The 23,028-nt window shown below is 38.6% G+C and overlaps 2 protein-coding genes across 6 annotated transcripts in view; one reads left to right on the top strand and one right to left on the bottom strand.

The window, feature by feature from the left end:
• The window catches only part of STRADB (STE20 related adaptor beta), a 28,141-nt gene extending 8,483 nt beyond the window's left edge, over window positions 1–19,658 (bottom strand). The window contains exons 1-4 of one of the 2 annotated variants that reach the window (XM_059168416.1): window positions 19,413–19,657; window positions 16,073–16,169; window positions 10,828–10,908; window positions 973–1,072 (exon numbers count right to left, since the gene is read on the bottom strand). In XM_059168416.1, coding sequence (XP_059024399.1) covers window positions 973–1,072; window positions 10,828–10,908; window positions 16,073–16,084 — 193 coding nt within the window. In that variant the 5' untranslated portion in view covers window positions 16,085–16,169; window positions 19,413–19,657. Of the gene's footprint in view, window positions 1–972; window positions 1,073–10,827; window positions 10,909–16,072; window positions 16,170–19,412 lie in introns of both variants that reach the window. The other variant, XM_059168417.1, reaches the window with a different exon arrangement.
• An 83-nt stretch (window positions 19,659–19,741) lies between these two features.
• The window catches only part of TRAK2 (trafficking kinesin protein 2), a 69,194-nt gene continuing 65,907 nt past the window's right edge, over window positions 19,742–23,028 (top strand). The window contains exon 1 of one of the 4 annotated variants that reach the window (XM_059168413.1): window positions 19,742–20,022. The gene's annotated coding sequence lies outside the window, so the exon portion shown is untranslated. The remainder of the gene's footprint in view (window positions 20,023–23,028) is intronic. The other 3 variants (XM_059168414.1, XM_059168409.1, XM_059168412.1) reach the window with 3 other exon arrangements.

Below are 23,028 nucleotides of genomic sequence, written 5' to 3' on the forward strand. Positions count from 1 at the left end.
ACTGGCATGGGAAGGTCAATGACTTAAGCTTAGCCAAATGAAGGCTGGAATTAGTGATAAACAGAAGCGGAGGCAGGCAGAACTCACTGCAGTGGGTTCCAGTATCTGGGATGTAAGTGATCTAACAGGTAGTACACTAACTAGGCTGTTCCTATGCCATGGTCCGGTCTCTGGTTCTAGTTATTTGGCTTTTCTTAGTTTCTTCCAAGTCTCTCTCTCTAGCCAACAATTGTGTCAGTTAGCAATACTGTTCAAAAAATATTCCTCTCTTAATCTAGTCAGGATTGTTTTCTGTTATTGCAGCAAAAACCCTGAATAGAATATTTAGCAAACTTTTCCTCTTTTTTCAGGCTCCTGCTTAATTTTGTGACTTTTCTTGATTCTCAGTGCAGTCAAGATGGACGGTCCGATGTGCCATCTTTTCTATTCCCATAACAACACACCTCTACTATAGTACCCTCTAGCACATAAATAGGACTATCTTGCCTGTTCATCTTCCCAGAGAGAATATGGATTCCTCAAGTGTTTTACATGGTTTTATATCCCTAGACTCTAACACAGTATCTGTTTGCAGTGTGTAATAGCTATTTGTGATTACTCACAGCAAGTGTTTCACACGTGTATGGCTATTAATAGATCTGTCAGACACAATTAACATCTAGTTTTATGCTACAGGTGACAAAAGAAAAAGACCTGCCCACAAAACAATCTTTTTTTTTTTTTTTTTAACATTTTATTGATTTATTTGATAGAGATCACAAGTAGGCAGAGAGGCAGGCACAGAGAGAGGAAGGGAAGCAGGCTCCCTGCTGAGCAGAGAGCCGGATGCGGGGTTCGATCCCACGACCCTGGAATCCTGACCTGAGCTGAAGGCAGAGGCTTTAACCCACTGAGCCACCCAGGCACCCCCAAAATAATCTTTTTGTCATCAATTTCATTTCTAATTATGAAGGGTCAATCCAAGATAATTACCTATTTCCACTTGGAGTTCATAGTGAGAAACGTTGGTGGAACAGATCACATCCTTTGCTCTAGTGGATGGAGGCAATTGGGAAAAGGTTGGCGCATCAACCTGCATTATTTTAAAAAGATGAGAAAAAATAAACTTTTTTTGGTCCCCCATTTTAGTCCTCTACCCTAATATAAAATACTGATATTTTATTTTTAAACATGCAAGTGCTCATTAGGAAGGCACTAGAAGGTGGCTTAAGACACTGTTTCAAGATCTAGAAAGAGTTTAAAATTGCTAATAAGTGGTTAAAAAGCTATCAGCATGTAAAGGGGGAGAGTGTGGGAAAAGCAGATTTATAGATAGCAAAGAATACTTTCCTGCACAATCTCTAGTAAGCATTTTTAGGAGTTGCTAGAAACAGCTATTAATTCTTCAGGGTACCTAATAAATACATCTACTACACATATAAGTACCTGCTCAGCTAAGGAAGGTGTTAATAAATCAAAGAAAAATTTCCACATTGCAGCCTATTAAAATTACTGATGTTTTTCACCAGATGAAATCAATCAGAAGGGAGGTAAGAAAGAAAAACCTCAAGAGATGGGAGAATAGGGTTCAGACTTCTGCAACGATCCGAGGTCTCACGGGGGTGCTTTAGCATCAAAGTCTTAGGTTTGCAGCAGATCCCAGGCCCAGTGAAATAACACGCCCACAGAAGAAAGAAGAGGCCGATACCACCAGTGTCCTCCGATAGCCAGGAGGGCCTCCTAAAAGACAGCAGTTCTCCAAAAGACACTTGGGAGGCTTTACAGGCACCAGCAGGTGGCAAGAATCTTGTTACTGCCTCCAAGGTAGAAGGAAGAAAGGGATTAGAAATGATATTACTGGGTAGTAGGAGTTGTGCTGCTTTTTATATTCTTGATTCTACATGGTCCCTAAACTTTTAAAAGAGCCAAAAAAATATAAGCTCACAGTTAAGGATGAATAAAGGTAAATATTATTCAAGAGGGGTGAAAGACTATAAAAAGAAACCCTACTATTACAATCGGAAATAATCCCAGTGAAGAAAAGAAATCCAAATAAGTCATTTCTTCAGAACAGGTAGTCTTAAAATTACCTCAGATTTAAAGAATACAAATAAGAGAAAGAAGAAAATATAACAATTTTTAAAAAATCTTAAAGTGATAAACTACAAGCCTGTCAGGAAGGCTAGAGCACCAAATGAACTGAGGTTTACAGCTCACTGCTAGAGAAAAATGGAATAGGTTACCCAATAATGGACTGAAATCAGGCTAATCAACCTTTTCTTTGCTTCCATATACTCCATTAGGGAAACAGTTGTCCTTTTTTTTTTTTTTTTAAATATGCTCCATGCCCAACATGGATGGGGCTTTAATTCACAACCCTGAGATTAAGAGTCATATGCTCTACCAACTGAGCCAGCCAGGCACTCCAGGAAATAGTTTTCTTTAAAACAGAAGGGGCACAACGCCTGTGTGGCTCAGTTGGTTGAGCAACTGACTCTTGGTTTTGGTTCAGGTCATGGTCTCAGGGTCACGGGATCAAGCCTCATGTTGGGCTCTGTGCTTAGCACAGAGTCTACTTGGGATTCTTTCCCTCTTCCTCCCCCTCTGCCCCTCCCCCGACTTGCAAGCACATGCATGCTCTCTCTCAAATAAATAAAATATTTAAAAAGAAAAAAATAAAGTAAGACAAATAGAAGGGGCAAATATATTGGAAATAAGCAACTGAAGTCTAAAACAAAGTGTTTTACATAGGTTCAAAGTTACAGGCCAAAGACAATTATACGTAGGATATTAAGTTTGCAAATATAGTAGAACTGAAAAGAGAAACCAGAATGAAAATAATCAAATACTGACCCGATTTTCAAAAAGTGTGAAAACTACAAAGAGGTAAGGCTTGATATACTTGCCCAGTAAAGTCTAAAATCAAACTACTAGATAGATGAATTACAGACACTTAAGAAAACAACATGGTAATTACAAGAAGACAACAAAGGTTTACTAAGAGTGAATCATCCTAAACTAAGCTCACTTCTCTTTTTGATTTGATGACTAGAGAATTAGAAAGCAAAAATCATGGCAGGGTCAGACTTCTAAGGAAGATGGTGGAGTAGGAGGAGCCTAAGCTCACTTCATACCATAGATACACCTAAGTAACACCCACATCACTGTAAATAACCCAGAAAACAACCTGAAGACTAGCAGACTCTCTACAGTTAATCCTACAGAAGACACATCCAAAAAATGGTAGGAAGGGCAGACCTGAGATCTGGAACCAATGACCCACAAGACTGCAGGAGGGACAGACAGTACAAGCATGGAGAAGGGAGAGGAGCAGACCCCTTGCCAGGCAACACAATCATGGAGACCCGCAGTGGGAAGATAAATCCCCATAACATTGGACTATGAAAACCAGAGGGGACCTAATGCCTAGTAATTTAAAAAATAATGGGCTCAGCTCTGGGAGAGCCAGAGCATAACAAACAATCCTGCTAAGATAAAGTACTGAAGCAGTAGTTTGGAAAACACCTGGGGTTGTATACAAAACAAACAAAAACTCTAAGAAGAGACAAAGAAGAACACTACACAATAACAAAGGGGGATACTCCGACAAGAAGATGTAACAATTGTAAATATTTATGCAAACAAAGGAGCACCCAAATACATGAAACAGTTAATAATATAAAGGAATTAACTGACAGTAATATAATAATAGTAGAGAATTTTAACACCCCACTTAGAACAATGGGCAGATCATCTAAGTGGAAAAGCAACAAGAAAACAGTGGCTTTACATGACACACTGGTCCAGACGGATTGAACAGACATATTCAAAACAGTCCATCCTAACAGAATACACATTCTTTTCAAGTGCCCATGAAACATACTCCAGAACAGATCACATGTTAAGCCACAAAACGGGCTTCTACAAATAGAAGAAGATGAAAGTCACACTACTGACTTTTTCTAGCCACAACACTGTGAAACTACAAGTCAAGCACAGGAAAGTATCTGGGAAGAACACAAACACATGGAGATTAATTAACATGCTACTAAACAATGAATGGATCAATAAGGAAATCAAAGAGGAAATGAAAAAAATACATGGAGACAAATGAAAAAACACAGTGGTTGAAAATCTTGGGGATGCAGCAACAGCAGTTTAAGAGGGAAGTTTATAGCAATATATAAACTCAGGAAGCAAGGAAAATCTCAAATAACCTCAAATAACCTAACCTTACACCTAAAAGAGCTAAAAAAAAAAGAACAAACAAAACCCAAATCCAGCAGAAGGAAGGAAATAATAAAGACTAGAACAGAAATAAATTGCATAGAAACTAAAAAAATAATAGAACAAATCAACAAAACCAGGAGCTGGTTCTTCGAAAAATCAACAAAATTGATAAGCCTCTAGCCAGAGTTATCAAAAAGAGAAAGGACCCAAAAATCACAAATGAGAGAGGAGAAAATGATAACCCATACCACAGAAATACAACTAGAGGAAATATAAAAATCTATATGCCAAAAAACTGAACAACCTGTAAGAAATGGATAAATTGCTAGAAACACATAATCTGCCAAAACAGAAGAAGGAAGAAATACAAAAATTTGAACAGACCAATTACCAGCAAATAAATTACCAAAAAACTCTCAAGAAACATAAGTCTAAGGCCAGATGGCTTCGAAGATGAATTCTACCAAATATTTAGAGAAGAATTGTTTCTTCTCAAGCAATTCCAAAGAAAAAAGGAAGCATTTGACAAAGTACAACATCCATTCACGATAAAAAATCCTCAACAAAGTAGGTGTGGAGGAAACATACCTCAACATAACAAAGGCCATAATAAAGACCCATTGCTAATATCATTCTCAATGGGGAAAAACTGAGAGATTTTCCTGTGTGGTCAGGAATAAGATAGGGATGTCCACTCTCAGCACTTTTATTCTTTACAGTACTGGAATTCCTAGCCACAGCAATCCGACAAGACTAAAGAATTAAAAGGCAACCATATCAGTAAGAAAGAAAGAAAACTTTCACGATTTGCAGATGATATGATACTATATATAGAAAAGCCAAAAGACTCCACCAAAAAACTGGTAGAATTAATAAACGAAATCATTAAAGATGCAGGACACAAAATCAACATACAGAAATCTGTTGCATATCTATATACCAAATGAAGCAGCAGAAAGAGAAATTAAGTAATCAATCCCATTTACAATTGCACCAAAAATAATAAGATACCTAGGAATAAACCTAACCAAAGAGGTGAAAGACCTGTACTCTGAAAACTACAAAATACTGATAAAAGAAATTGAAGATAGAAGAAATGAAAAGACATTCCAAGATTATGGACAAATAGTGTTAAGAACAAATGTTGTTAAAATGTCTGTACTATCCAAAGCAATCTATACATTTAACACAATTCCTATCAAAATGGTAACAGCATTTTTCACACAACTAGTACAATCTTCAAATTTCTACAGAACTGCAAAAGACCCCAAATAGCCAAAGCAATTTTGGTAAAGAAAAGCAAAGCAAAGCTGGAGACATCACAGTTCTGAACTTCAAGTTGTATTACAAAGCTGTAGTGATCAAGACAGTATGGTACTGGCACAAAAACAGACACATAGATCAATGAACCCACAAATATACAATCAATCTCTGACAAAGCAGGAAAGAATATCCAATGAGAAAAATACTCTCTTCAACAAATGGTGCTGGGAAAACTAGACTGCAGCATACAAAAGAATGAAACTGGATGATTTCCTTACACCACACACAAAAATAAATTCAAAATGGATTAAAAACCTAAATGTGAGACCTGATATTATAGAAACCCTAGAAGAGAACATGCACAGTAACTTCTTTGACATTGTCCAAAACAATCCTAGAATGGAGCACAGGTAGTAATTTCTCTGACATCAACCATAGCAACATTTCTCTAGATATGTCTCTGGAGGCAAGGAAAACAAAAACAAAAATAAACTACTGAGACTACATCCAAATAAAAAGCTTCTGCATGGCAAAGGTAATAATCAACAAAACAAATAAGTGACCTACTGAATGCGAAAATATATTTGAAAAGATGTATCTGTTAAGGAGCTAAGATCCAAAAATATAAAGAACTTATACAACTCAACACCCAAAAAACAAATAATCCAATTTAAAAATGGACAGAAGAAATGAACAGACATTTCTTTAAAGAAGACTTAAGATCGCCAACAGATACATGAAAAGATGCTCAACGTCACCAATCATCAAGGAGCTATAAGTCAAAACCACGAGATATCACTCCTATCAGAATGTCAGAATGGCTAAAATAAAAAACACAAGAAATGACAAATGTTGGCAAGGTTGTGGAGAAAAAGGAACACTCTCACACTCTTGGTAGGAATGCAAATTGTACAGCCACTGTGGAAAATAGTACAGAGGTTCCTCAAAAAATTAACAAAGAATTACCATATGATCCAATAATTCTACTACTGGGTATTTACCCAAGAGTATGAAAACACTAATTTGAGAAGATGTATGCACCCCTATGTTTATTGCAGCATTATATACAATAGCCAAAATATAGAAACAACCCAAGTGTTCATCGATAGATGAATGGATAAAGAAGATGTGATATAGGGGCACGTGAGTGGCTCAGTGGATTAAAGCCTGTGTCTCTGGCTCAGGTCGTGATCCCAGAGTCCTGGGATCAAGCCCCGCATCGGGCTTTCTGTTGGGGGGGGAAACTGCTTCCCTTCCTTTCTCTCTGCCTGCCTCTCTGCCTGCTTGTGATCTCTGTCAAATAAATAAATAAAATCTTAATAAAAAAAAAAAAAGATGTGAGATATATATATATATATCACAAATATAAATAATCACAATGTTTATTGTAGTATTATATACAATAGCCAAAATATGGAAGCCACCCAAGTGTCCATCGATGGATGAATGGATAAAGATGTGACATATATATATATTATTCAGTCATAAGAAATAATGAAATCCTGCCATTTGCAACATGGATGGATCTAGAGGGAATGATGCTAAGTGAAATAAGTCAGTCAGAGAAGGACAAATACCATATTATTTCACTCATATGTGGAATATAAGAAACAAAACAAATAAACAAAGAAGAGACAGACAAAAAAACCGAACTTAAATATAAAGAACAAATTAGTGTTTACCAGAGGGGGAGGGCTGGGGAGGGGTGAAATAGGTAAAGGGGACAAACAGCACACTTACCATGATGCATACTGAGTAATGTACAGAATTGCTGAATCACTACAGTGTACAAATGAAATATAACATTTTATTTTAAATATACTGGAATTTTAAAAAACTCAGGGCACAGTTCTGTTCCTATCAAACCTTTTAGAAATTCTAAAAATTCAGAAGACCTATTTAATGGAAAATCTGCCAAGGTAATCATTAAAACATCAATCAAATACTTAGAAGTTAAACTAACCAAGGAAGTTAAAAAGGTATATAATGAAAACTATAAAACATAGCTAACCGAAATTTAGGAAGACATAAATAAATAGAGGCACATTTCATGTTCACTGATTGGAAGACTTAATATTGTTAAAAGCTCAAGGAACCCACAGTAATTCAAATCATTTTGAAAAAGAACAAAATTGGAGAACTCACTCTTCCTCATTTTGAAATCTATTACAAAGCAATGGTAATCAAAATGGCATGGCACTGAAATAAAGACAGAAATATAGACCAATGGAAGAGAATAAGAGCCCAGAAATAAACTGCCACATATATGGTCAAATGGCATTTGACGAGGGTGTCAAGACCATTCAATAAAGCAAGGACAGTATATTCAGCAAATGGTGCTAGGAATAGTGTATATCCACGTGCAAAGGAATGAAGTTGGACTCTTAACAAACATCATATACAATACTTAAATCAAAATGGATCAAGGGCCTAAATTTAATATCTAAAACAATAAAACTCTTGGAAGAAAAAATGGGACAAAGGCTTTGACATTGGATTTGGAGATGATTTCTTGGATATGACAGCAAAAGTATAAGAAACAAAAGAAAAACAAAGCCCACTTCATGTAAATTTTCACATTTTGTGCATCAAAAAATAACTAACAACAAAGTAAAAAGGTAACACACAGAATGGGAGAAAACATTTATAAGTATCTGGTAAGGTGTTAATATCCAGAAAATATACAGAACTCCTAAAACTCAAGAACAAAAAAGGCAAATAGCCCAATTAAGAAAAGGGCAAAGGACTTGAATAGACATTTCTTCACAGAAGAGGTAAAAGTGGCCAGTAAGCACATGAAAAGATGCTCAACGTCACTAGTCATTAGGGAAATGTAAATCAAAATTACAATAGATATCACTTCATACACATTAGGTTGGCTACTATTAAAAAAACAGAAAATAAAGAGGTGCTGGCTAGGATGTAGAGAAACTGGAATTCTTGTGCAATATTGGTAGAAATACAAAATGGCAAAGCCGATGTAGAAAACAATATGGCGGTTTACCCCCAAATTAAAATATCATTTCCATATGATGCATTAATTCCACTTCTGGATATACCCGAAGAAATGAAATCAGGTCCTAAAGAGATATTTGCACACCCATGTTCATAGCAGGATTATTCACAATAGCCACAAAGTGAAAGCAACCCAGTGTCCATCAAGAGATGACTAGATAAGCAAAATGTGCTATATACATATAATGGAACATTTTCAGCCTTAAATAATAAGGAAATTCTGCAAAACGCTACAACACAAATGGACCTTGAGGACATTAAATGAAATATAACTCAGTCACAAAAAGACAAATACAGTGATTCCACTTATATGAGGCAGAGTAGTTAAAAATCATAGAAAATAGATTGGTGGTTGACAGAGGCTAGTGAGGGAAGGAGAACAGGGAGTTATTGTTTAGTGGATACACAGTTTCAATTTTACATGAATAAAAGAGTTACAGAGATGGATGCTGGTGACAGCTGCACAATACTATGAATGTATTTGATACCACTGAACTGTACACTTAAAAATGGCTAAGATGATGGGGCGCCTATGGCTCAGCAGGTTAAGCCTCTGCCTTCGACTCAGGTCATGGTCTCATGGTCCTGGGATGGAGTCCCGCATTGGGCTCTCTGCTCAGCAGGGAGCCTGCTTACCCCTCTCTGCCTGCCTCTCTGCCTACTTATGATCTCTCTCTCTCTGTCAAATTTAAAAAAAAAATGGCTAAGATGGTAAGTTTTATGTTATGTGTATTTTAGCATGAGGCCAAACAAAACAAAATAGAAACACACACACACACACACAAACAGGCAGCAGCACGTGTGGAAGTTTCTTGAAGTTTAAGACCTCTCTCTTGGCAACAGCAAGGAGACAAGAGCAGACATTTTACCTCAATCTGAAGGGTAATACTTGAATGAAAATTAGCATTGGATAATATATTCTATTGCATAAAAGAAAGAAGACTAAAAGACTTCAGAATATTAGTGACTAAAAAGTAAAATGAGAAAAATGAAGACAAGTGAATATAGGATCAAGATAAACTTATAAGCAGGAATAATTGGGATTACCTTGTTCTGTAGGAAACAAGGAATTTGCAAGGCAGGTTCCGTTTTGTAGTAAGGATTGCAGAATAAAGTAAGGATTAAGAAAGGGAGGACCCCAGAGAAATATTTATTCCTTAGCATGTTTTTTAAAATATTACTTAATATATCAGGCATTACCCAGGAGAAATACAGAAGAAAAACACAGGATGCCTATTTTATGGGAATCATGTTATAGTCAGAGAGACATGTATATCAATCATTGTGAGATAATACATACCAATTTCTGGGAATGTCTAAGATTTGCAGGAGAATAATAAACAAAAAGTACAAGAGGAAAGGCTTCAGCTATGCAATATTTGAGCCCACTCTTCATGAATGAAGAAAAATTTTGTTGGAGGCAGAAAAAAAGAGTATATTCTAAGATTCAGTAGCAAGAAATGAAACTCAAAAATTAGACTTATTCCACACCACCAGGAGTCCTTATATTATGCTAAGAAGTTTAGGCTTTCCCACAGGCTGCAGGAAACCAGTGAGAGTTTTAAAGCTGGAAAGTGACACAAACAGTCCCGTACTGGTAACAGGGCTGAATTCTGATCTGAGTGTGAGAGGAGGTTTATCAAGGAAACCAGAGGCAATGTGTCCTCCTCCAATTGTCCCAGGTAAGAAATGAGATTTGGGTAGCAGCAGTGTTGAGGTGAAGGAGGGTATGCACTCAACCGCATTTCAGAAACAGATACAAAAGACCATGTGAATAATAAAGACCAGGTGAATAATTAGATGTGGGGGGTAGAGGTAAGTGTCAGGATAACTTCAGAGTTTCTAGTTAAGGTGCCTTAGTAGATGGGTTTTCATTAGCCAAAGAAAGAAATATAAGGGGTCAGAGAAGTTTGACAGATTAAGGTTTTACTCAAACTACATAGAAATGCCTTTGAAAAGTCTAATTGGAGGCATTCTGTAGATACTTCCAGTGCCCAGGAAAGAGTGTGGGCTTATGGGTAAAAATCAGGATCACCAGTCCTGTTGGATGCCAGAGTCCCCTCATGACCTGAAGGAAAACCCAAGGTAGCTACGGGACAGTCTGACATCTGAGCAACTGAAGCCTAGGAACAGGTGCCGCTTAGGGGCAGCCTGTTTGAGCAGAAGAGGTCTACTGTAGATTTCTGGAGAATAATGAAAGTGGAGGGAGAAACAATAAAAGATACTGTAAGAAAAAGAGATATGGAAGAACCAGCAATTACTTTCTGTACTATGAAACTTTGCTTTCTATACTACAGAAAGCAAAGGAGGAATATTAATTGTACTTAACCATTTTCTTACCAAGTGTTGATGGATACTGGTTTCAGACTGTTTTTCAGGTCTGAGTGATTCAACTTGTGTTCGTGAAGTGCAGAAACAATCCTGGAAATTCAGAAATGCATTTAATAAGTGAAAAATAAATCACAAGATAAGTAGGGGTGATGTGTGAATACAAAGGTCTGGTGACTGGGGTGAGGTACAGAGGGAAAAGGCAGCATGCAGGAACCTGGAATTACCAGGATTCACAGCATGGAGGTAGTATGTCAGGGAGAGAAGAAGAAGAACAAATTTCCTATCTGGTATAATTTACTTGGTATTGTCTATGATCCTTATCCTATCCTCTGAAAGTCATAGTATCAATTCACTTTCACTGCTGGTGTTAATTTGTAACACTTTAATCATCTTTGCGGTTTTGTTTTGTATATTTAGCTAAAGATTACTCTGCTGTACTCATTATAATCAGATTCTGTTTCTTAAATGTAGGAACCATGTTTAACCACGTTAAAACTACACAATGAGTGTATCTGGAACCAATTTTGTTTCTTAAAATGATAAACATCTTACTTCAACTGGAAGCAAATTAAAAGTAGGTGACTTGGGGCACCTGGGTGGTTCAGTCAATTAAGTGTTTGCTCTTGGCTCAGGTCATGATCCTGGGTCCTGGGATCCAGCCTCATGTCTCCTGCTCAGTGAGGAGTCTGCTTCTCCCTCCCCCTCTGCTCTTGCTCTCTCTCTCACTACTTCTCTCTAATAAATAAAATCTAAAAAAAAAAAAAGAATAGGAGACTTAGTTTCATTATTGAAGTTTACATTTTCCTGCATTTTAACCCATGGTCCTATTATTATCACATATTGCCAATAATGAAATGTAACACCTCCATGTGATTTATCATGTGGGGTAAAGCTGACCTTATTCTACTTAGGAAGAAAAGGTGTATCTAATGTATAAACAAATTGTATGAAAGAGACTTCTGTAATAAATTTTTTGAAGCATCTCATGAACTATTTATTTGTATATAAACAGTAAAAACACTAATATCAAATGAGTCTTAGATAAGCTTAGATAAGCTCACCCATATCTACCTAACGCCATAGTCACTTAAAAGTAATCACACTTCATTTAAAACAATGCCAGAATTTCTCACTAATCTAATCTGTCCTTTTTCAGCCTAAATTACTGATTATTTTATGAATTCCTGCAGTTTGTATACCTTACCAATCTTATCACAATAATTTGATCTAAATCTCCACTGTCTTATGTAGAACTCGCCCTTGAAGAAGAGAAGCTAACAAGGTCATGATAGCTATGGAATCATTTCCTTTGCAAAATTTTTATAGGTTTGTCTAGAGTGAAAAAAACAGACAGTGAAAAGTTTTTGAAGATACTTATTACTGCTGCTCATGGTGGTTGAAAACCACCAGTTAGGTCACTTACATACTGTATTGGATATTTACCTATATTTTGTAACATTTACTCTGGATCATTCTATACAATGGTACTGCACAGGAAAGAGTTAACATGGCAGACTTAAAACTGCTATGCTTAGAAAAGGCTTGCCTGCCAAGCTGACCCTTCCTTGGCTGGTAACTGGGAACTAGGATTTGGGGAGGGTTCCCACCCTTCCCTGGTAAGAATAGATCATGTTCCTAAACATCGTAAACAATGTGGTTTCTGCTGAACTACTGCTTTTTTTCCTGAAAGTCTGAAATTTTGTTACCTGTTAACAGAAGGTACCTACATGACCAATCCCCAATAATAAAACTGAGAAGGAGTCTCCAATGAGCTTCCTTGGTAGGCAACATTTACACATGCTGCCATTCCCTGGGAGAATTAAGCACATCCTATGTGACCCCACTGTGAAAGGATTCTTAAAAAGTTTGAGCCCGGTTGCCTCTGAACTTTACTCCATGTACCCTTTTGCCTTACTGATTTTTCTCTGTGTTCTTTGGCAATGATAAATCTTAGTTATGACTACATGACTAAGTTTTGCAACTCCTAGTTTTGCAAATCATCAAACCTGGAGGTGGTCTTGGCGGGACCTCTAATACAGTTATCAAAATATGTTCAAACATAAAAAAGTCTTTCTAAAGAATGCCCATAACTTTTTTTTTGATGTAAGAGAAGTTAATTTAAGACATATTAGGCATATTTTTAGAGACACCAGATGCCAGCGTGGCACAGTCATTGAGCATCTGATTCAGGTTTCAGCTCAGGTTGCGGTCTCAGTGTCTGTGGGATTGAGCCCAGCGATAGATCATGCTCAGCTCTCAGTCTGCTTAGGACTCTCTCCCTCTGCCCCTCCTCCCTGTGCACGCACTTTTCCCTCTCTCTCAAATAAATAAATAAATCTTAAAAAGAAAAAAAGACATATTGGACATATTTTTAAAAACTTATATTAAACCTAACTTATTCTCAAAATAAGAGAAGTGATCCATGTTTTTTGGTTTATAGAAATAGAGAAAACATTTTATAAGATAATATGATAGATCTCCATTTCATTATCTTTATATAGAATTTTCACAGTTCAAGAAAGTGATCACTAATGTGAAGACAGCTAAAACCAGCCAAGTTATAAGGCAAAATGTTTTTGCTGACCTCTCCTAAAAAATGTTAGTATGTTCAATAGCTGCTCAAGTTATAAAAATCATAAAACACTCATAGCTTATACTTCAAAACATTTCTATATCCACATTGAATCAATTATATGCTGGTGAATAATAGCTTATGAAAAATACACACATTAAGGTCTTCTAGGCAGCACAAATTATTTCAAACCATCCAGAAGATGCCCTAAAATATTTTTAGTGTAATTTTTTAATCCACTATCATAACAGCCAAATAAAAAATTATACCTAAAAAAGAATCTAAAGGAAAATATTTTACGTATGCTGCTCCTTTGAAAACACCATTTCTTAACTCTCCAACAGAGGGTAAAACTTGAATGGGGAGGAATCCTTCATAGGTATAAACATCAACTTTATCTCAGTTGTACAGATATCTCATTTAGGAAAATATTCAAAGAATTCTAAATATTTCATCATTACAGGAAGAGTAAAATTAAAATTATTAACAAACTGAATAAATTTAAATCACCCATTATTAAATTCTATTGTTTTTCACAAAATCCATAATTATAGAATAAAAGAATAAGATATTCTTTTTCCAAAATTCAGAAGCCCTGGGAATCCACACAGCCCTCTAAATCTCAGGATCTTCATCTATAAAATGCCCTTTTACATCTCATCCAATTTACAAACTGATATAAAATTGTTAACCTTAAGTAATCCTTTAGAAGAGGGGTCTACAAACTATATGGTCCACAAGTCAGTCTGAGACACTACCTGTTGTAGTGAATAAGGTTTTACTTGAACACTAACTTATTCACTTTTATTTATGTATTGCTTATGCTTTCACACAACAGAAGAGTAATTTGTTACAGGGACCATATAGCACACAAATACTATCTGACTTTTACAGAAAAAGTTTGTTCATCTCTGCGTTAGAAAATGAGATGGGGGGACACCTGGGTGGCTCAGTTGGTTGGACGACTGCCTTTGGCTCAGGTCATGATCCCGGAGTCCCGGGATCGAGTCCTGCATCGGGCTCCCAGCTCCATGGGGAGTCTGCTTCTCCCTCTGACCTTCTCCTCACTCTCTCTCTCAAATAAATAAATAAAATCTTTAAAAGAAAAAAAAAAAAAAGAAAATGAGGTGGGTATTTCATAACAACTATCTAGATAGATAAAGCTCCCCACCATTTTTTTTAAGGTTTTATTTTTTTATATAATGTCTATACCCAACATGGTGCTTGAACTTATAACCTTGGGATCAAGAGTCATATGCTGTACTGACTAAGTCAGCCAGGAGACCCTAAAGCTCCCTTTTTAAGTAGAAAAGCATTACTTTAAAAATAAAGTAAATGCATTCTGTATTTTTCATATACCAAACAAATCATACAATAAATCCAACGAACACATTCTGTATTTCCTCACTTTGTAGTTCTGCCTCTCAGACTTGGCAAATGATGGAGCAAATTGGCAGATACGAGTTTGAATCTGGCAATTCTTTGCCATCTTGGGCCAAACTCAAAATAAGGATTAAACCACCTGCCCTGCCATCACTTACACTTTGAAGGCTGAAAGAGATATAATATCTGAAAGTATTTATAAACTGAAAATCATCATACAAATACACCCATCACTTTTTAGAAGATTGCTACATTAATAAAGTCAGATATCATATTATGGTCTATACAAGACATGACAGAAGACCTGAAACTACTTAATCTAAATAATATTTTCTGTAGGCTGAATATTTTTTTTTACCGTATGATTCTTGGTTCTCCATCTAGATACCATGGATCTAATATAAACACAAAACAAACTGGAATCTATACATCATATTATACATTGATCCAAATTTTTTTGTCTTATAAGAGGTTTATTTTTATATTATTTTGTTTGCCTTTGGTCTAATGGAAATTTGTGAAAGGGACTTTTGAAAGATTTAAGTATAAGGCATAGCTAACTAGATGGGAGAGGCATATATAAGTACAGTAAATGTATGAAAATGAGTGGGTATGGGACAAAGAAAAAGAATAATGAATATATCAGAAAAGTAAAGGAGAAGCTCTTTTTTAAAGCAACAAAAACTCAGTGAAAATTTAACTCATTTCTTAAGACCAGAAGCCATTCAGGTCAAAATAACATCTCAGCATAACAATATCCCATCAGAACACACTTTCAATTATGGCTCTGCACTAACATCTAACTACTCTGATGGCACAAAATTAGATCTGTGCTCTTTTTTGTTTTTTACAGATTTATTTACTTATGCTATTTCATTTTATAGATTTTATTTATTTATTTGAGAAAGAGAGAGAGAGAGAGCGCGAGAGCGAGTGCACAGAGGGAGAATGAGAAGGAGACGTAGACTCCCCACTAACAGAAGAGCCCAATGCAGGGCTCGATCCCAGGACCCTGAGATTGTAACCTGACCTGAAGGTAGACACTTAACTGACTGAGCCACCCAGGAGCCCCTTATTTATTTGAGAGAGACTGAGAGAGAGAGAGAAAGAGAGAGCCTGCGGTGGGGAGAGGGAGCCAGAGAGAGAATCCCAAGCCGACTCCTCACAGAACATGGAACATGACATGGGGCTTGATCTGACGAGCCTGAGATTATGACCTGAACGAAAACCAAGAGTCAGAGACTTAACTGACAGTGCCACCCAAGTGCCCTGAAACTAAATCTATGTTAACACACTTACCAAGAGAGACATTGAATCGTTTTAGTTCACAGAAAGTGTCAAAAATCCATCTACTCCAAAAAAGATTTTTGCTTTATCTTCAAGATGAAGAAATATCCTATTATAAAAAAGAAAAGTAAAATAATTAGATTTAATAAAAGTTCCTGGAAGAACTAGTTATCAACCCTTATGATATTTAGGCAGCTGTTCTTGGACGCAAGGACTAGAGACATTTCTGAAAAGTGTCTATACAGAGCATTTCTGTTTACCGAACACTATTTGGGAACTGACATCACAACAGAAAAGCAGATTGTGAATTATTTCCAAAGACCAATATACCTGCGTCTCTCTTTATCTTTTCTGTACTTTAAAGAAACTTAAGCAAATGTGAAAGCAATACAGAAAATTAGTGTTGGACCCACCTATAAATATACTCCAATAATTTCCAATTATTCTAGTTATAAGTAAATGTTCTACAGCTTCCTAATTGGATTAATTGCCTATTAAATCATTTGGGGTCCATGACTAAAAAATTTGGGAAAGAATCTGGATTAGTAACACACTAGGAATAACATTTTCTTGTTACCATATATTTTTTTTAATTTTTAAGATTTTATTTATTTATTTGAGACAGAGTGAGCGTGCAAGAGTGGGGGAAAGGGCAGAGGGAGAAGGAGAAGCAGACACCCCACCCCATCGCTAGCAGGGAGCCAGACTGGGGCTCAATGCCAGGACACCAGGATCATGACCTGAGCTGAAGGCAGGTGCTTAACCCACTGAGCCACCCAGGTACCCCTCGTTGTCATGTGTTTTTTAAAAAGAGAAATGTTTTCAGTTTTCACATAAAAATAATATTTTAGGCTGAATATTTTTTACCTCATGATTCTTAGTTCTCAATTCTATTCTCCCTAGAATTTGACAAGTATGAGATATAGAGATTATTATACAAATAATTCCTGCCCACTTTCACTAGTAGAGTATTAATCTCAATAGTTTATGAAGACACTGCAACAGATTCATAAGTTTAAAATAGCAACTTCTTCAGATTCAAGGAACTACAAAGGCACCACCAAAACATTCCAGATTTTTCCTAACAGAAAGGATAGCAATGTTCTAAACTTTCTAGTACTGGGTGTTTTGTTATACCTAACCAATATCATCTCTTCCTTATTAGTTGTGGTTTATTATTTCATTTTAATGAAACCCCCAAGTTTAATCAAGGTAAATATCTAAGCAAAATGAAAACGAAAAGGAAGACTTTGTAAGCAGTAGATATTATAGAGCAGTATCCAATTTTACTGCTAAGGAAAGATACGAATTTATTCAGGATATTCACTATAAACCCAAAGTAGAGAACAGGAGGAAGGAAAACCTGAAAGGTTATGATTATTTTGTCTCCTGCCATTCATTATCATCAATTTAAGGCAGTGCAGTGGCATTTGCTGTATTACAAAAGGAGGAAGCAATATCCGCCCTGCCCACCTTCCAGGGTGGTTGAGATCAAATGAGATATTCATCTGAAAGGGCTCATAACCACCAAACACTGTACCAATATAAGAGCTTGAGTGGATGCTCTGAAAGGTACATTCAGCTGGAAAAGGTAAGGTTCAATCGGAAAGCAAGTTGGCAATGTTCAATAACCATGAAAATACTCATACCTTTTGATGCAGTAAAATTCTCACCTCCCCTACCCAACTCTAAGGAAATGTCCAAATAAATGAAGAAACCATACACATGTAGAAAGTCTTTACACTGTTAATCTGAAGCAACCGAGTGTTCATTCCACCACGTGTTTAATAATGAATGACTACCATGGTCGGCACTGGGGACACTCACTGGTGATCAGAGTAGACAAGGCCCTAACTAGTTGCAGTTTACACTCCCACAAACAGAACGGTTAGGGAGGTCATGATTAACACAGTTTTCTGGTTTCTTTCTTTTTCCACTTCATATCAGTAAGTTCTTAAATAACAATAAAAAACTTTAAATTCCCTTACATTATCTGTATTTCTGAAAAACTCAGAAGGAACTGACACCATTTATGAGACTTGTTAGTCTAAAGAAGTTGTCCCACTGGGGTGATTTAATCCCACAGATTTCTGCTTTAGATATACCAGACGATTAAGAGATAATTTTACAAGACATTTTGAGGTCAAGGGAGCAGCTGTACCTTGGGTTGAAGGGACAGATTCACTGTCATAATTTTCTCCTGCTTGCTCTTTCACTAGATACGAAGATACAATCTTTTTAAAGAAATCATACATGAGATCTATATTTTTAAATATATTATTACATCAGTGTGGTCCCTTGCATTTGTGTCTAACAAGCTAATTAGGGTAAAGCTTTGTAAATAATTTAAATTTACTCCATTATAGAATGGTTCGTCCAAAGGCCTCAACAGCAAAGATTAACAACGTCTGTGAAAATCATAGGGCGCATTTATTTACAGTACAGAATGGTTCGTACAAAGGCTTTAATATCAAAGGTTAACAATGTCTGTGAAAATCATAGGGCGGCATTTATTTTGCCGGATTTTGAATTAATTCAGGCATCCCACAGAGGCCATTGTTACAGGGAATGCAAAAAAAGAAAAAACAAACAAACAAAAAAACGATTTAACTCTGCTGAGCCTTAAAATTACTGTAATTTTCAAAGGAATCTTGAGAAGCCATAAAGTCTTAAAAATTATAGCGACGCACAACTCCGTAAGATTTTCCAAACTTAGTATCGTGACTCACGCTTTCAAAACACATTTACTGAGCGCCTACTGTGCGCCGGGCGGACTCTGTGCTGGGCAGACGCTGTGTCACAAAATCCTGACCAAGTTTTGAGGAAAAGGGTTATTTGACACAACAAACCCACGAGGAAAAAACACAACGCTGCGTTTAAATACCGAGAACAAAACAAAGCTGGACCATTTAATTTTGTAAGAGGTTCCTTCCGAGTCCTGCTTTGGGAGTACGCGACAGCGAACTCGCAGAAGGTGGGACACGGAGCCGCGGCCGGGGGTGTCCTCTGTCTGGAAACTGCTCGGGGACCCGGAGCGCTGCCAAAGGTGAGAGGTGGGGGCGGAGAGGACTCGGCGGAGCCCGCGCCCCGCGCACCTGGCAAGCCCCGCCTACCCCGAACGCAGGTGCCTCCGCCACCGGGCGGCCCGGGCTCAGGGGCCGCTCGCCCTGTCGCGCCACGCGGGACTCCAGCCACCGCTCCGCCGGCTCCCCGGGCTTGAGTTCGAGGCTGAGCGTCGAGTTCCAGCTGAGGCTTCCCGAGGCGGGCGCGGACCCAGCCGCGCTCCCTCACGTCCCCGACCCGGCCCTACACCTCCCCCCACCCCCGACCCCAAACGGCCTCCCCTCATTACCCTGGCGGCGACCACGACCAGCACCTCTCCTCAGGCGGCCAACGGTGCGGGGCCTATGGGCCCCGGGAGCCCAGCCCGCCGAGGGGCACCGCGAGCGCACAAGACCCGCTCCCAGCGCGGGCCGCGGGGCGCAGCAAGGCGGCGCGACCCGGACTGGGACTGCGGGCCTGGAACTCTGCCCCAGCCCCAGGCAGTCCGCCGGGACTGGACTCGCCCCAGGCTGGCGGCCCCGCCTCCCGCCCCGGGGCCAGGCGGCTAGAGGGCGGGGCCTTCTAGCTTGAGGGCGGGACCAACTCGCGCAACCACTCGGAAGGGTGAGGGGGGCGGACGGACGCGAAACCACAATTCCCGGCAGGTCGCGCGCTGGCGCCGCGGAGACCGCCGGGAGAGTGGGTCTCCGTACTTCTCCAATGTGCGGGGCTGCGAGGGAGCCGGCCGTGCTGCAAAACCGAAGTCGCCGAATGATGATGTTGTGAAGTCGCCTGGCCGTCCCTGCCACGCCCGGGCGGTTACTGCCAGCCGCGGCCGCTTCGGCTGCGGCTCTCAGGCTGCCGCCGCTTTAGATCCTATTCCCTGAGGGAGAGCGGGCGGAGGACGTCGGGCCATTCCCGTGAGTAACATTCCCGCGCGTGACTCGAACTTACCCTTGCCAACTTCTCTTGAAAGCCGTGGAGCCTCCCCGCCCCGAGCTCCTCCCGGTCCTCGGAGGTCACGCGCGGACATCGGAGCCGGAGGCTGGGTATGGCAGGCCCGGGTCTTCGCCGGCTCGGCGCCCCGCGGTGGGGAGCGGTTTGTATCCCAAGTGTGGGTGCGAAGTGATGGGCGCTGGGCTCTGGTCTCCGGGGTCATCTCAGTTGCATCTTTGAGGATTGGCAGTATCTCATTCTTTGCCGGAGAGCATCCACCTGGAACCCCATCCCTGAGCGATGAGCGTCTTTAGTGTCTGGGCATTAAACCTTAAACCTCGGTCACCATCTGTGATGTGAGCGAAAGGAGAGGATATTGCAAAGAGCTCTTTCTATGCTGAGTTGGGCTTTTCTTGCGATTGATTTTGAGCCAGATACAGAAACGGTTAACTTTAGTTTCAAGCGTAAATAATAGATGTTGGCAGATGTCCTTGTTAGTATCAGCGTAAAGATAATCTCCTAAACACTTACAAGTGTTCTGGGTCATAATAATAATGGTGAACTCAGTTCATTGCCCACGAATCTTAGATTTAAAACCTGAAATTTCTGAGCCAGGAAAAAAAAAAAAAAAAAAAAAGGAAAAGAAAGAAAAAAGAAGAAAACCCAAAAGCAGTAACTTTTCACTGGAAATTCATCAAGCTAGAATAGACCGTGGAAATAAAATGACATGTACTCTTCCAGTTTTTTTAAAAGGAAAATTTGTTCTGACCTTCAAATCTTTGCTGTAGAATTGGAAGTCTGAGTTACAGTGTTCTCCAAATAGCATGGTAATAGCGTTGACATGACACTTCAGAACAAACTGTGAAGGACATTTGGTGGTGGGAAAGGGCAGGGATGAAGACACTTTATCATCTCAGCAGTTTTTCCAGCTTTCTATTTTTAAAATTAATGTTCAACAAGTCTCAGACATTCAGCAATCACATGTATGAATGATAGTGTCTTGTTATTTTACAGATTTGTATTCATATGTTGAAGAAGTCATAAGAAAGAACAAACATTTGAGTACATTTGACCCTGGAACAACAGGGGGGTCGGGGCACATACAGTTGAAAATGCAAGCTAGAAAAAAGAAAATGATAAGAAAATTATAAGGAAAACAAAATAACATTTATTGTACTGTATCAAAAAAAAAATCTGTGTATAAGTGGACCCTTACAGTTCAAACCCATGTTCAAGACAGCTGTACTGTTAATCAGCCAGACACACTGGTCATGAGCTCTATATATGTTCACTCGATTAATCACCATAATAACCCTGTTGTGCTAATCTGATGCTCAGAGGTTTTGCTGAAGTTATCAGGGGAGATTCAAACCTAGATCTGTCTTGGGTCAAAGTTATAGGTCAGGTAAGTTGTACCTATGTCATAAATTACTCACCTTAAAGTTTGGATGATTGAAAACTATTTTCCAGCATTATTTCCTAATAACTGGTTCCTTATATACCTTGACTATCTGGAGGTTCTGAACCCTTGCTTTAGTACTTTTGAACAAAGTGTTCTCTCTGCTTGCCATTCCTTTACCCAACAGAGCTGCTCATTATGACCCCAAAAGGCCATTCCAAATCCACCTCAGTTTACTTAAGGTCCTTTCTAGTTCAAAGGTTTAGTGATTCTGCAATTGAAAATATGAGCCAAAGATATGATTCTCCACTGGAAACTGGAAATCATGGTTAACATCAGTAGTCACGAAGAGTAGAAAAACTAGTTCCTTAAATATTTTACATCAGTACTCAAAATATGTTAAACACCAATATAAGGAATGAGACAGATAGTAGTATATAATTTCATGATTATTTTGAGCTCTTTATATTATTTGTAACAGTTTTTGAACCTCTTAGTTACAATCTTACTTAGTTGTTAAGAAATTTGAGGCATTAAGGTAATGCATTTAAAATGACTTAGTAAATGAAGGGACTAAATTATTCATAGCTTCCAGTCATATTTGCTCAGACCTGCAGTGTTCATGTAGTAATAGCAAACATTTACGTAATACTTACTACATTTAGATACCTGTCTTAACATTTTACCTATATTACCCTCACAATAGCACTATGAGGTATTTTTGTAGATAGGCAGCTAAAGCGGAGGGTGAATTTACATGTCCAGGGTAATTCATTTACAAAGTGGTGGAACTGGGGTCAAACCTAGGCGGACTCAGAATTTTTAACATTTACTGAGCATCTGCTGTGAACCAGCCCCACTTCTGGGTGTTTTTATTATAATCAGATCATTTATCAGTACAACTGCCTTAAATAGAATATAAGTTCAGGGGTGCCTTGGTGGCTCAGTGGGTTAGGCCCTTGCCTTTGGCTCAGGTCATGATCCCAGGGTCCTGGGATCGAGTCCCGCATCGGGCTCTCTGCTCAGCAGGGGGCCTGCATCGCTCTCTCTCTGCCTCTCTGCCTACTTGTGATCTCTCTCTCTCTGTCAAATGAATAAATAAAATCTTTAAAAAAAAAAAAGAATATAAGTTCAGCATTTAGTGACTGCCCAAAGCTACAAGTGAATGGTTGAACCAAGGTTTGAACCTACTCTTGCCTTTCTTCAAAGCCCTTCTTCTTTCTCCTACTTTCCCTTAATAACCAGATCTTTATTAAATATCTTTGATGGGCCAGACACTGTGCTAAGTGCTAGGGATTTAGCCTCTGCTCTTAAGAAATACAGTCTGAAGAGGGAGAGACAGTTATTAATAGTGTATTAATAGGATAGCAGTATCCAGAATGCAGCCTACAGAGGTAGAAACAGAGAAAGGGCAGTGAACTCTATCTATAGGGTGGAAAGGCTTAGTCCAGTCTTAGAAAAACAAATGGGAATTAGCCTGGGCAAAGAAAAAGAGAAGGGGCTGTTTGGGATAGAATTGTGCCCACCAAAATTTTATGTTAAAGTCCTAACCCCTGTAACTTCAGAGTATGACTATATTTGGAGACAGGGC

This window comes from Mustela lutreola, chromosome 3 (assembly GCF_030435805.1).
Source record: "Mustela lutreola isolate mMusLut2 chromosome 3, mMusLut2.pri, whole genome shotgun sequence".
NCBI lineage: Eukaryota > Metazoa > Chordata > Mammalia > Carnivora > Mustelidae > Mustela > Mustela lutreola.